Consider the following 16116-nt stretch of genomic DNA (forward strand, 5'->3'; position numbering starts at 1 on the left):
TAAATGAAAACTCAAACTTCCTGTTCTGTTTAATATGTGTTTCCTCCTACATTCCCTTAGCCCGACAACTTAAATTAAGCTGACCAACACCAAGAAGGAACAGAGTATTACAAATCCAAAATGGAAGAAAATCACTAAACTTTGTCATATCTCCTCAATTTTACGCCATATACACTACTCCCACACCTAATCCTCTATTATTTGCTCTACTTACATATATGGCATTTGAGAAAGGTCAGTGAGTCAGTAATTTATCCATGAGAATCAAAACCACTCTCATTCGCTCATCCATTTAGCTCATGCTCTGGCATCATCCTCTTACATATGCATGAGCAGTTTGGGGCTTAGCATTAGCAAAGTCTGCCAGAAGAGAAAAGCATAAGACAAGATGTAAGGTCCACTTCCATGTGCCAATTGTATCAACCATGGTGTGACTGCCTTCAGTGTCGTTTACTGCTGTCTTCTTTACATATAAGGACACCCTCAGGATCTTCTCTTGCCCACTCTCTGCACTGGCAATCTCTCTCTCCAATGGTTGTATCAACGCTATGTGGAAAACTCCCAGCCTAAATCACCAGCAACAACTTTTCTCTTTTCATAGTTTCACAGCCTGCTTCCCATGTGCACCTGTAACTCAGTATTTCTAAGACCAAATTCACCACTTTTGTTCTGAAAAACCAAAAGCTTCCTCTTGATGTCCTGATTCTGTGAATAGTACCACCCAGTCACCTAGGCATCTTTGATTCTTCCCTCAACCTCACCTCCAACATCCAATTAGTAGCCCAGTGCTGCAGAGTCCAACCCTGTGCAACTCTCAAACGTCTCCTCCTCTTTCCAACCCCATTGCTATCGCCTCAGTTAAGATACTCATTACCTTCTGCCCTACGGCAACAACCTAACTGATCTCTCTACTTTCAAGTCCCTCTCTATCCTAATTTTCCCCCATATAATCCGGGAAGGTTCTAAACTGCAATTCTAATTAGGAGCTTCCAAAAGTTCCCCATTACAGACAAAGTTACATACAAAGTCCCACCTGACATTGAAGACCCCCTACAAGAGAGCTACAAACTACCTTCCACATTTCCTATCACACGGCTTCTTTCCTCTTGTCCTTGCTGTTGGTTAAGCTAGAGTATTCATGAAAATGAAAGTACTGCATAAAATGTCATAATTCTTTCCGATTGTTACCTTGCTCACATAAATTCAATTCTCAGGAACATCCTCCTCTATCACCTCTTCACTATAATTGAAAATTACCCTATCACTGTTTCAGGTTAGTTAAAATAGTGCCTTACCCATGAAAGCAAGCTTTATCCATCCTCTCCTCTCCTCTCTACCTATATCATACTGCGAATGTCATGTTCCTCTTCTAAAAAGTATTACAGCATTTCACCCATACGATGTTACTCCAAAGCAGAAGTCAAATGTACTATCTACTCTTCCTTTCAGCAGAAAGTCCTTCAGGAAAGTGCTGGCTGTGCACAGGGTACTCTATACCTTACAGGCACATCAAATATGTGAAGTAACTGTTTTCTCTCCCAAACATTTAGACTCAAGATTGAGTTACTAAAGACGTAAACCCATGAACATGTCCCAATTAGAAGCATACTTAGAACATTATTTTCTCTTTCCTCCAATATGAAATATTAACAATTAAATAAATTAAAATATTGAAAATTATTCATAAATCTTCCATTGTATTTCTGGTATGATTACCACAAAAATACAGTGTCAGAAAAGGGAGTAAATTGTAGCAGAAAACTTAGTAGGTCTCAAGAACTATGTACTTTATCTTATCTAATACTAATGTATTCATTTTTATTATCATAAACTATCTATATTATCTATTGATGGGATAACAAAAGCTTTTAAAAATTTAAGCCATTGTTGCCGGCGCCGTGGCTCAATAGGCTAATCCTCCACTTTGCGGAGCCAGCACACCGGGTTCTAGTCCCGGTTGGGGCGCCGGATTCTGTCCCAGTTGCCCCTCTTCCAGGCCAGCTCTCTGCTGCGCCTGGGAGTGCAGTGGAGGATGGCCCAAGTCCTTGGGCCCTGCACCCCATGGGAGACCAGGAGAAGTACCTGGCTCCTGCCATCGGATCAGCATGGTGCACCGGCCGCGGCAGCCATTGGAGGATGAACAAATGACAAAAGGAAGACCTTTCTCTCTGTCTCTCTCTCTCACTGTCCACTCTGCCTGTCAAAAAAAAAAAAAAAATTTAAGCCATTGTCCTGTTTAACCTAGTTCCTTAAATACTGAGGCTGATACTGGACACAAATCTCTGTGACTGTAAAGCCCATGTATCAGAATTCAATACCAACCACTCCTTAGCAGTAAAGCAAAATGGAGAAGAAGAATTGAAGATACATCAAATAGCCAAGAAAAAGGATTAACTTCTTGAAGTCAATCTAATCAAGTGTAGATATAAAAGAGATAATGAACACCTGGCCAAATTGTTGCATTTCTGAGCTGGACAGCTACACAAGTGGCAAATGCAGAATCTGATAAAACACAAGCATAAGGAAACCTATGAGAATATGATATTCTGAGCACACCATCTGACCTGCCCTTCCTTTTCATCCTAATTCTGAATTTTTACAAATACAATGCATGTTTCCTCTCTATATCCTGGATCCATTTCAGATAATTCCACACATTGAGTTAAGAGGAAACAAAAAAAAAAAGAGAGTTTTTTTTAACCATTTACTTCTTATTCTAAAACAAGATTGTTAGTGATAGTGTAAAACTGGCACCTTTGCACCGTGCACAATTCTCAGAGCATGGCAGATATTCAATGAATTAAAGAAACAATTTACAATGTATTCCACATCAAATTCCAAAACCAAAATTTTGGGGGGCCTAAAAGTCAAAGTTTAGCATTATTTTCTATTATTCATATTTTTATAACAGGAAACTTTAAGACTCCCATGTATAATGTCTATAAGCATAGAAAATCAACTCACAGTCTCATCAGATGGAGACCAAACTTATAATTTACAAAAGACATTTATCGGGGCCGGTGCCGTGGCTCAATAAGCTAATCCTCCCAATTGCGGCGCCGGCACACCGGGTTCTAGTCCCGGTCGGAGCGCCGGATTCTGTCCCGGTTGCCCCTCTTCCAGGCCAGCTCTCTGCTGTGGCCCGGGAAGGCAGTGGAGGACGGCCCAAGTGCTTGGGCCCTGCACCCCATGGGAGACCAGGAGAAGCACCTGGCTCCTGCCTTCGGATCAGCGCGGTGCGCTGGTCGCAGCGGCCATTGGAGGGTGAACCAACGGCAAAAAGGAAGACCTTTCTCTCTGTCTCAGTCTCTCACTATCCACTCTGCCTGTCCAAAAAAAAAAAAAAAAAAAAGACATTTATCACATATTTGTGGCATTAGTTGAAGGCCAAACTCACTAACACATGTATTTTTCATTAGATATATTATTCTGGTATTATTTCAAATTGAGAAAGAAATGGGGTCCTGAGATATTCTTTCAAAGCATGATTAGGGCCACAAAACATTTCTTTTAACCTCAATAGCTGACTTATTTCCTTGGAAGCCTTTGACCCTCTGCCTTCATAAGACAGTCCTGGATGCAAGTAAGAATTCTCAAGCATGAAAAGAATATATTTTGCACATCAGTAAGTCAGTCTTGTCTAACTGGCGACCCTCATTGAAAGACACAAATAAATGTGAACAGGATATTTTATCTGAAATAATATCATACTGTCATCTAAAACAAAAATGTTAACACAGCACTATGAAGGCCACATTACATTATGTTCCCACAGTAAGTCTTAGATCCAAAAGGCTGAGCTTGTAAAACTGGGGTTTTCTGTTGCTGTAGCCACATTAATCTTTGTTCTTCTGTTACAATTTCTTTCATCTCTCTACCTCCCCATGAGTTCTTAGACTTCACCTAAGTACTTCAGACTGCAATGTAATAATAAAATTAGAAGCAGCTTTCCCAACATGTTTGGAATAAGGGGAGTAAGAACATGAGAACACGCCAGAGGCTAACTCATCACTGTCAATATAAATAACACTGATCAAAACAGAGGGAGAAGAACAGTCTCAGATTTTCCAAAGATCATCAGTTCTAGCAAACGAAAATACAAAATCCACAAGGAAACAAAATAAACTGCTGACCAACCATATATGTCTGTATACACACACACACACACACACACACACAGTGTTCACATCTCCTTAAAATTCAGAATCAAGAGGAGAGTAGGCATTATTCTATCAAATAAGCAAAAGATTTGTGAAAGCAGATGAAAATTAACTGAATTCAATTCAAACCACGTCAGCATTTTAAGCTGAGGAGAAAGTATGTAGTATAGGACATTCCAACCAGCAAAGGTAATATTTGCCACAGATATTAGAGGAAGAGAACATGGGTTGCATAAGAAATTGATGGAACTTCCATGTGGCTGAAGGTTAATACAAATGTGTGGATGGATGTGGAGCGAAATCAGAAAATGTGCTACCTACTAATCTTATTGACTAGATGGAGATGTTCTGATTTTTGCAGATTTTAAAGCATCCTATATTTTCCCCACTCTGTTCATTTATCCCTGTGCCCATGACTTGCCCTATCAAGTTAGTGATTTCATGATATACAAAAGAGCTGGCTCCATTCCCACATCATGATGCTACAAGCAACACCCTTGTATGTCCATTATAGGAGGCTTGCAATTATGGATTTGAACCTATGATTCTGATAGAACTTTGTAGTTTTTCAGGACTCTTTAGCAACAGTATTCACCACTGTCACAAGCATCCAGGGATCTGCTATTTTAATAATCAGTTCTAACTAAGCACGAGATAAATCAAGGTCCCTTTCTGAGGCACTGTCAAAAGACAGAGATTCTTTTCATTACTATTTGATGTGTGTCATATGTGGCATCATTAATGAGAACAAATATGAACACAAAGGTCTCCTGTTTCGTTCCAAATGTTGACATGAAACATTGTACTAAGAACTGAACAAGTGCCAAATATAGCTGAACTTGGAGAGACAGCAGAGCTCAAAATTCAGATATAATCCTGGCTCCACTAGGTATTACTAAGAAGTAGAAGGAAAGAGTGAATGAAAATCCTAGCAGATATTCTGTGTTTCAGGATATCTTATCACATTTAGGCCAAAATAAGATGTCTAGAAGAATGATACAACCTTTTTCTCCTGCTTTTAATGAGAACAATTTATGCTCAACAAGTAGCATTTCTAATTATCTTTTTTCATATTTTTATTAATAATCTTTAACACTTTATGGAATTGTGTATTACGAAAAAAACTATGCATGGATTTCAACAAATTTTGCATCAGAATAAAGCTACTCCTTAATTGTACTTTTCTATGATGAATGTGGTGAAGTTCTTTCATTTCTCTCCAAGGGATATCCAGTTAACAACACCTTCATTCCTTACCAACATCCTCCATCTCCTCTTATCTCAGTAAATGAGACAATTATTCATCACAGACTCTCTCAGCCATAGACTTGATTTTCCCCTTTGGTTATTACTCTCTCCCACATATGCAAAGAATCTCCAAATCCTGTCAATTGGTCCTCATCCTCGCCACAGTCACTACTTCTCTGGTCAGGACCACCAATGTTAAAAACTCTTATCTTTCTTTTCTGACTCAATACAACATAATCCCACCTCACTCTGATGCCTTTAGTTCATTCTTCAAATGCATCACTCCTTGCTGCAGTCCTCTAACATCAAATTAACCTTTCCCTCAGTGCGGTCTGGAAGAATCCCCAGCTCTCCATACTGTGCTATCAGGCTCCTCCTATCAAATTCTTGACCATTTCTTCATATCATTTCCAGACTGATGTCTAGAAATTAGCCTTCAAACTTCCATCCTCCAACCATTCTGAACTAAGCCTTTGTTTTGCTGTTTCCTCTGCTTATGTTAGTGTGTTCTCCCATCCCTATACTTGGCTAACAACAATGTATCACTCAGGTTGCAGCCTAGAAATGCCATTTTCTTCATGGGTGCCTTCTTTGACCCAGTAAGACAAGGCAAATGGACAGTCTTTGTCCTCCACAGTATTCTGTGCACACTCCTCTATAGCTATTCCTAGAATTGTTTCTACTCTACAATGGCTACTGTGTGGGCCCTGGACCATGGAATGGCTGCTAACATGAGTAATTAGATGAGGGATATTGATCTTACCCAAGGGGATTAAATTCAGTTTCTTGGAAATCTGAACCTAGAGACAAGAAAGCAAGTGCCAGTTGGTGGTTGGTGCTGTGGCCAACAGAAGTGGTATACAATTCAAGATGATATTCTCTAATAATGAAAATGAGCAAAGAAAGCTGTTGGAAAAAATCTGTTGGGAAACGAACAAATCCCACAGGAAATAAATACCCTCTGATATTATTTCCTGATATACTGAATCTACTACTCAAGAGTCCCCTGGACTTCCCAAAGAATTATGCATTACTAAAATGTTATTTCTTTTTTTTTTATTTTTATTTTTTGACAGGCAGAGTGGACTGTGAGAGAGAGAGACAGAGAGAAAGGTCTTCCTTTGTCCTTGGTTCACCCTCCAATGGCCGCCGCGCGGCGGCCGGCGCACCATGCTGATCCAATAGCAGGAGCCAGGTACTTATCCTGGACTCCCATGGGGTGTAGGGCCCAAGTACTTGGGCCATCCTCCACTGCACTCCCTGGCCACAGCAGAGAGCTGGCCTGGAAGAGGGGCAACTGGGACAGAATCCGGCGCCCCGACCGGGACTAGAACCAGGTGTGCCAGCGCCGCAAGGCGAAGGATTAGCCTAGTGAGCCATGGCACTGGCCTAAAATGTTATTTCTACATTTAGCATTCTCCTTCACACACACACACACACACACACACACACACACGTTAAACACATTTTTTACAAATAAGACCCTTTCTCACAGAGTGCAGATAGGAGGTATCCTCAAACACCTACCACATTGTCCTCTCCTTTTGTCAACTGTAATAACCTCATGGAGAGATCAAATTTTGGGAGGGCTCCATCCTCATCTTCCTAGCTCTTAAGATGGCAACCAGCATGTATCTATCTCTACTCAATTCAATATTGTTGGAAAAACAGATGAGCGCAAGAATGAAGGAAGGAATCTCCATTATTTAACAATAAAGACCAATTGTTAAGGATGACTTTCATTTACAGGAGTAAAAAAAAAATAAATGGACTTTTCTCCCTGTTTGTAATTATCTTGGAAGCATGCCCATCAGTAAACATTAGAACCCAAGATCAAGAAAGAAAGAAAAAAAAGTTATGGTAGAGTTTATTGTGATTGTCCAAAAGGATTCAGAGAATACACAAGCCTCTTATAAAAACATTTTGGCTCTTGTAAAAAGTGATCTTTAAAATGAGCACATGGTAGAGTTTTTAAGACTTTAGGTTAGGCCTGAAATTCTTTAGCTGTTTTCCAAGAAAAATCTTAATTGAACCTGGCACTGAATATATGTGGCTTGCAGGACATATGAACTTTTTTATGCAGCTGCATGAAGATCACAGATAAGAAAAGGAATATTCTGATTAAAAAAAACACATTAAAATTCCTTTAGATTCTAGGAAAGTCTTAATATCTAGTGATTAAGGAGGCAGTCTGCTCTCAGACTTCCTTCTGCCTTAATACACCAAAGAGAGACCAATTTTTGGAGAACATTTTTTTTTTTTTAATTCTTGATGTTTCACTGGGGTATAGTAACACCCACATTTCCTATGAATCCAAACTTCAGCCTCTCAAGTGCTATTAGCTATCAAGAGTCAGATGAATTTAAAGGAGAGAAAGGGCACTGTTTAATCAAACCCATAAAAGAGGCTTTGTTACGTTGTTGGCATGGCTGGTTTCCATGGGCCTGTACTTGCTTGTTGGGCCATCTACTGAACAAACAAAGGTTGCCATGTCAAAAGTCCTATCAATGCTATTTTTAAATCAAAGTGTGACTACATTCAAATCAACCCTTAATAATTACATTTGTTTCTGAATTTTATATTGTTAGTGTCTTAGTATAGATGCTGTTTTTGTTTTAAGAGGAGGGGAGGCAGAAACTTGAGTTCACGGGCATTTACTTGTTTGAATTTCTCCATTTCGCTTCAACTTAAAGAGGTTAACATAATGCGGTATCTCTCACTCCAAATTCCTTCTTAATACGTGTCCAAGCATTCTTGCTGTATGCACCATCTTCCATATCACACAAGAATATGCTCCTGAACACTTCTTTATTCTTCGTTATTCCGTCTATGGGGACCACTCAAAGGTGACCCTCAGCTGATCTTACTCTCACTGATATAATGACTTGGCACCAAAGCAACTTTCAGAAAGTATCATGTCATCCTACCAGAGGAACATGATCTGTAAGCTCCTTTTAAATCACATGCCCCTTTCTTCAGTCCGCATTTATGAGATCATGTGGAATTCTCCCTAAGCCCCGTTTTTGTCTCTGTATAACACAGAAGATAATGCAATTTTCCTATTTGTACATTGACAGAAAAATATGATTATATTATTTAAACTCATCATTGCACTGTGATCTGTCATGTAATGTGGCAAAAGTAAAAGGGATGTAGAAAAACTGAGAAATGTTTAAATTCATCCAACTTTTCAGCAAGGATTTTATAGGAAAAAATATTCTAACTTACTGACATTGTGTACTTCTGTCAAAAGACAGCATTGTCAGCAAGTCTAGGATTGGGTATGTGTTGCTGATTTATAAGTTTATAAAACCTACTAACAGAGGCGGTGCTGTGGCGTAATGGGTAAAACTGCTGCCTGCAGTGCTGGCATTGCATATGGGCGCCAGTTCGAGTCCCAGCTGCTCCACTTCTTTTTTTTTTTTTTTTGACAGGCAGAGTGGACAGTGAGAGAGAGAGACAGAGAGAAAGGTCTTCCTTTGCCGTTGGTTCACCCTCCAATGGCTGCCGCGGCCAGCACGCTGCAGCTGGCGCACCACACTGATCCGAAGGCAGGAGTCAGGTACTTATCCTGGTCTCCCATGGGGTGCAGGGCCCAAGCACCTGGGCCATCCTCCTCTGCACTCCCTGGCCACAGCAGAGAGCTGGCCTGGAAGAGGGGCAACCGGGACAGAATCCGGCGCCCCAACCGGGACTAGAACCCGGTGTGCCGGCGCCGCAAGGCGGAGGATTAGCCTAGTGAGCCAAGGCGCCGGCTGCTCCACTTCTGATTCAGCTCTCTGCTATGACCTGGAGAAGCAGTAGAAGATGGCCCAAGTGTTTGGGTCCCTGCATCCACATAAGAAACCAGGAAGAAGCTCCTGGCTCTTAGCATTGAGTGGGCTCAGCTACGGCTGTTGCAGCCATTTGGGGAGTGAACCAGTGGATGGAAGACCTCTCTCTCTCTCTCTCTCTGTAAAACTGCCTTTCAAATAAATAAATAAATCTTTAAAAAAAAACACTAACAAACACTGGAGATCTTTATTAGTACTAGAAATTTCGATGAATATATATGCATTGGGGCAAAATAAATATTATTTATTTTATCTATTTATTTTAGAATATAAATAGAAGACAAAAAAAATCATGAGAAAGACTTTGTTACTACTAAAGCACATTACTAGCAACATAGAAGACTTTTTAAAAGATGCTTATGAAACGGTCATCCCAACTATCCCACTGAGAATAAAATGTTGAGCTGAGTGGAAAAATTCTAAGCCACTGATGGGCTCAGAGGACCAAAGAGACAGAGCACCTGTGGCACAAAGTTACCCAGACCAGACTCTTTGTTTGTGGCTGCAGTGACTCAAGAGTTATGTTTAACTCTCACAGGTCTCTCAAATCTCAGAGATTCACGATGAACCTCCCTTAGTCCCTGAACTGGAACGAAGTATTCCAGAGAACTCTGTAATGGGGATCAGTAGATAAAAATTCAGCTAATCTAGGGATGTTTCAGGTTCCTCTGCCGGTGTTTCTTCCACGTACAAGCATTCACCCCTCCAGGAGGTTCTGCAGTAGGAAAGGTGACGGGGTCTTGTAGCAAGATGTTGATATTTACGGTTCTCAGCCAAATGCCCCCCAGCATTTTCCATGTTGTGACAAAGAAAACTATAAAGGCTCTATTATACTCCCTGAGGGAAAATTACAGAGGTAAGAGTGACTGAATGGAATTTTAGGAGTCAAAAGAAAAAAAAAAAACAACACATTGCCTACATACTAGGTGAATCTAAAATAAAACTGAATGCACTGGGCAGGAATATGTATTGCACGTTATGCGAATATCAGCTCACAGTGCTGTCTGGTGCCTCTAGGGCTGGACACTACTCAACGCACCCACTTCACTAGAGCTGGGAAGGCAATGCTACCACTTCCCAAGATTCCCCTAAGACAAGAGAACTGCTTCTGGGACTACAACGTTTTTCCCCCTTTTTTGGTTTTACATGATTATACATAATTCCTACCCAAGATATTTTAATCATGACCTCAAAAACCCTGTTAGCTTTCATCGATGGGAATTTTTTTTTCCAAACAAGAAGATGAACCATTAAAAAACTGATTTCTTACAAGCTTTCCAATGTTACAATAGCGGAGATTGTGATAAAAGTGCTTTCAAGCTCCCCTATGTGGATGCGAAAGTATTTCAGACCCAGTCAAGACTCTAAATCCAACAAGTCAATGAGGCTTCAACGTGGACAGGCATGCATTACCAGCACTGCTGGCGAGGGCACCATGAAGTGGACACATCAGCCGCCAAGGAGCGGATGCAGCGTTGCTGGGCCCCAGCCACCCAGGAGCCCTGCCCGGCCGCCCCCAGCCCTCTGTCCCCACCGCGGCCGCACCTTGGGCTGCAACCTGCGCTCCTTGGGCACGAACTCCTCTGGCGGCTCCTCCTCGGGGCCCTTGTCCGCGGTGGGCAGTGGCGCGCTCGGCAGCCGGCTGCTGCAGGAGATGTCTGGGCGGGACAGCGCCTCCTCCAGGGCTGCGCTCGGCGTGTCGCAAGGGAGCAGCGAGGGCCGGACGTCGCTCACTGTGCTTGCCACCTGCGGGGACCGACCGCAGGGCGCACCGTCAGACCCCGCTCATTCAGGCCGTTCCCAGAGGCGCCCAGGTACAGGCCACTCCCCAGGCTGCTGCTGTCTCTGCGGCCGGCCAACCCGGGCCCCGCGGGCCGGCCCCTGGTGTGAGCTGTCCTAGTTAGACACTATCTTAATTAAGCCAAAGCACTCATCCTGGCGCCTGGCAATCATCTGAAAGTCAAGACATCATTTCTGAAAACAGAGTAAGCTACCTGAAAAAATATAAATGTTATTTATATGTCTACGGGTTCATAGCATTTAGATAGAATTTAATGGGCAGTCATATCTAAGTGTCAATAAAAATGCTAGTTACTGGACTCCAGGCAAGATATGGGCCACGAAAGTTTGGGAAAGGCTTTTTTTTTTTTTTTTTTTTTTTTGGTTATATATTTTTGGTTTAGCGTAGGGTTGTACTGACATGAGCTGTTTTATACTTATTTATATGTTTTCAGGTCATTGAACAGTTTTGGAAGATACTATAGTACTATCTGGGATGGAGAGTAAAGTGAAAAGAGTATACAAACATTTTTGCCATTTACAGTACACAGTGGTTTTACTGACAAACAGTACATATTACATAAATGAATAAATATGGAAGACCAAGACAATAATGGGAACGCAAAATTGTACATATATGATTTTTTAAATAATTCACAAAACAGTAATACATTATATGCCATGAAAAACAGTTCTTTAAGTACAGGATTTCTCCTTTTTTTGTGATCTGACACACAACATATATATTTCTCTACACTAATTGCAACTTGTGTCTTAAGTAGGAATGGTCATGAAAATGCATCTGCCAACAGAAAGGGCAAGATCTTACAAAGAAAAAGATTTCGCTTTACACAGATATCTTTAACACAGTATAACATGCATGTTTGAGAACACAGTAATAATGCTATATGGCTAACGTTAAACAGGAGAGAAAACAGGCAAATCAATAATGCAAGAGAAGTCAGCTCTCTAACACTGGCAGGTTATACAGTTGTGTTTTAATTTCTTGATATATAATATATTAGCAAATTAAATACAAAAAAAATATCCCTTTCAAATTACATGAAATGGTACAGCCCTCATAGCAAACAGTCATACTAAGAATTCTGTTAAACCATCCAATCTCTGATGAAAAACTTCAAATGTCAGTCTGAGATGCTGCCTGGAACATTAATTTGAACTCATTATACTGTACAACAAATATGTAGGCAAAATATAACCTGAATGCCATTTGACAGCCTGCGTGAATGAAAAACCTGCCAAAGAAGGAAACAAGCTTCACAATGAAAAGATGTTGTGAAAATTAAAATCTCTAAGTAATTACCTTCTTTGATTTCCAGCTAGTGATGTCTTTCTTGTTATCTGACTTCTAAAATATCTGTCTCCTCATTGCCCAAAATGATACTGGGACTATATAAATACTTACATACATACACTAACACCTCTATAACTACGTAAGGAAATGAGCAAAACATTATAAAGAAATGTTACCCCACAAGCTTACATGACAATAAAGCTGAAACATTTTATTCAGGTACAGTTAGAGAGATGGAGAATATGCTAATTTGTTCATTTATTCAACTCATATTTATTGAATCCCCTCATCTGCCAGGTCCTCTTCCAGGTGCTGGAGAGTTTGGTGAACAAAACATATTTACTTGAAGGAAGCATATATCTTGTGGGGAAAATAGAGAATAAACAAATAGACTGGTAAATAATAACAAAAAATACCACAGAAAGAAAAGTAATCAATTTCAACGAATACATTTGAAACTGGTACTCATGTGGGAGATCTGGATGGAGTTCTTGGCTTCAGCCTGGCTGTTGTGGCTATTTGGGAAGTCAATCAGAGAAGGAAGATGGCTCCCTCTCCCTCTCCTTCTCTTCTCTCTCTCGCTCCTCCTCTTACTGCCTCCTCTAGTCCTCTGCCCTCCATATTTATAATATTACTACTATTATATACATATATATATATATACACACACACATGGTAAAGTTCTAAGAGCTTTTAAAAAATGACTTCATAGAATGAGACAGAAGGTGGCAAAATACCAGGGAGTTATGTAGACTTTTGACACTTAAGTTGGAGGACATTAAGACTCTGATGTCTTCTATGGAACCAAAGTATCTTTTATTTACCAATCATATTTCCAGTTAAAGTCACCATCTGTATAAAAAGATACCAGAGTCACCGATCAGTGGCAATAAAACGAGAGGGACTGTTACACTGCCTAACTTGAGAAGGGCTATCAGAGTAGAGCCCAAATCTCATCTTGTATAAAAAAATCTTGCATACATTACACTTAAGATATTTTATGACTTATTCCGAATAAACCTATTTGAATTATAAATATAAATCTAACTTTTCTTCCTGATGCTATTATAGAAGTAAATCTGGAAGATAAACATGATAGTTCCAAGTCTGGTATTCCATTGAACACACTCAAGTCTGGAAGAATTCCTTCAGTTCACACCTGAGACAATAGCCTTTAGGCCATGCTTACAAAAAAAATCCCCCAAGCTTCATGTGAAGAGGCTGTGATCAAAAACTCACTGGGTCCTGGGGGCATCATTGCCTTTCTTCACATCAAGACTGGTCCTATGCATTCTTTGACCTTCTCCACCCACCTGTTTACATTCTATATGTGGGCTACAGAACATATCAAGTTACTCTCTGAAGGTACTTCTCTTAGACACTTAAATGTCTCTTCTTCTCCAGGCTCTTACCTAGAGAGGACTCTTTCAAAGGAACTGTGAAAATCCTCCAGCATGTCGTGTATGAGCCGTGAGCTGGAGGCACTCCCCTTCTACTCTCCCATTTCCAGTTCAGTTTACAGCTCTGCTGTCTACAATTTTAAGATTTCTAAAAGTAATTTTGGTTCTGAGACCACAGGGCCAGCACATCTTTTTCTTTCTTCCTAACATTTCTCTCTGAAAGAGAAACACTGTTTCTGTATCTTGCAGACATTACATCTCTAACACCTGGTTTTAAAAAAGGTGCTAGATTTGTTATTTTTTTTTAAGTTTGAATTGCTTTAATTAGAGATCACATTTAGTACTCATAAAAATCATCACTATATCAGAATTTTCCTCCCAAATCACTTAAAACTTAGACATCTGTATGAATTAAACACTTAGATTTTGATTCCCTCATGGGAAAACATGAACTATAAAAGTTGCTAGTTCGTTAGCTATCATAATGATTAAGATTTTGAACCCAGTCCATGTAGTCTTCAAATCACAAGTCATTAGCCCTCAATATAATGGCTGAGGGTGGACATGATAGAGTCAAGAAAGGAAAAATGCTGAATTACGGATGAGGTACAGAATCTGTGCACCACAGCATTCATGCTATTTGTGGAACAGATACTCAAAGTAAACACCAAAAATATAAGAGTCAAATGGCATCTGCTTTCAGATATTGATACCGATTTATAAATAATAATTTAAAAAGCATTGTTTCTAACTAACTTCAGCTGTATCTCTTGTTCTCTTTGGTTGAGTAGCCATGTAATTCAGCAAGTTACTCTTCTCCTTCCAACAGCAATGGATCATAGCAGTGGAATCTTTAAAAGGATGGGAATATACTACTAAGATACTTCTTCATGAGAACAATGTCAATGTCAAAATACAACCTGAGCCTATCAATCAGAATTAGTTACTTAGCTTCCATGAACTAGGAATGTTTCTCTTAAGTCACATATTTTTTGTGTTTTTAGATAATATTTCATGTGTTTTTAAAATTTAGCCAATTATGAGTCTTAATACCTGGTTTTAAAATGTACACTAATATAGCTATGATTCTAGCCTACATATTCTGCTTTGCCTTTCACTGTTTCCTCCTGATTACAAAATACTTATCCTTCCTATGCTTATCTGCCTAATCTTTTGCTTGAATTAATCTTCCTAGTATGAGATACTATCCACTGTTTTTCAGAATTTCCAAATATTACAACTTTCTAGCATCATTCTCCCCACTGTTCACTATACATATATTATGTGTGTGTTTATCATCACATTTCACAATATTTACCTTCAATTCTCTACTAAAACCATCTTAAAATCTTTTCTTTTGATTTCTAAGGTTTAAGAAAATGGCTGTCTCCCCAGTTCATGATATTTAAAGTCTTGCTTCTTGTATTTTTTTTTATTTTCTAGCTCAATGTTAATATGCTCTATTGTAAAATGAGGCAAAAGCTCAGTATGTTATAAAACTGCCTCTTAACCACAAGATGTTTAAGAAATTTTGATTTGCATTTCGCTTGTAACAACTATTTGAAATGTGCCATTGCATCATTAGATTGACAGCTCCATGTAAAAACTTTTCACCTTACAATGACCGATGCGGCTATCTATGACTCTCTGGACTTTTAGGAGTATTCACTGAGCTATTTTGCACAAAATTGCTCAGCTCACTGGGAAGAGCTATGAATACACTAGAAATTGTATTGAAGTAGTTTCCACAGCAAATGGTTGACTGATACTGGACGTCTAATCCAACTTCAGAGCATCGTGTATATAAGAGGAAGAGAGAGAAAGGTTGTGACAAGAGAGAGAGACCATTGCTTTGATTTCCTTTCTTGTAAACTTGAAAAGCACATTTTCTAATCCTGCTTCTTTATGTCTGCCTGACAGGATCTGTCTTCCCCCAGCTCCCTCATTGTTGGATATATAAAAGATAATGTCTTTCCTGATTTCTCTATAAGGTATATGTAATATCTGGATAGTTTCCTGATAGGTTAGGTAGGAATCTCTTTATGAATGCTCATAAAGATTCCAATTCAAGTACCTGGCCAAGGAGCCACCAGGTACACAGTATAACATGGAAAATGTGCCACAGAGAAAAAAATTGTTTCAGTGATGGATTTTCTAACAAAATAGCTCTCTAGCAACAAACTGTGCTCCTGTATATGAGGAGGCAACTTCCATACAACAGCTGCATGTTATCCAAGTTGACTTCTGTAGCCTGACTTGTCTCATGAAGCATTGGTACGTCCTACGTATGTAAAAAATCTGCCCTTCAGACAAGACTCCTCATTCTGTCTCTCTACAACGTGGCTTGCTACAGTAAAATAAAACAAATAAATAAACTTGCC

General features: G+C 39.7%; 1 protein-coding gene across 18 annotated transcripts in view; it reads right to left on the minus strand.

Moving 5' to 3' along the window:
* ADGRL3 (adhesion G protein-coupled receptor L3) overlaps positions 1 to 16116 on the minus strand; it is an 868573-nt gene that overhangs the window by 541601 nt on the left and 310856 nt on the right. For 17 of the 18 annotated variants that reach the window (XM_051819792.3, XM_089302717.1, XM_051819789.3 and 14 more), the window contains one exon: positions 10787 to 10987. The exons of the other annotated variant lie outside the window; for it this stretch is intronic. In XM_051819792.3, the coding sequence (XP_051675752.3) occupies positions 10787 to 10987 (201 nt within the window). The remainder of the gene's footprint in view (positions 1 to 10786; positions 10988 to 16116) is intronic. 18 annotated transcript variants of the gene reach the window in all.

This window comes from Oryctolagus cuniculus, chromosome 8 (genome assembly GCF_051225735.1).
Source record: "Oryctolagus cuniculus isolate XC-2025 breed Fujian yellow rabbit chromosome 8, ASM5122573v1, whole genome shotgun sequence".
Classification (NCBI taxonomy): Eukaryota; Metazoa; Chordata; class Mammalia; order Lagomorpha; family Leporidae; genus Oryctolagus; species Oryctolagus cuniculus.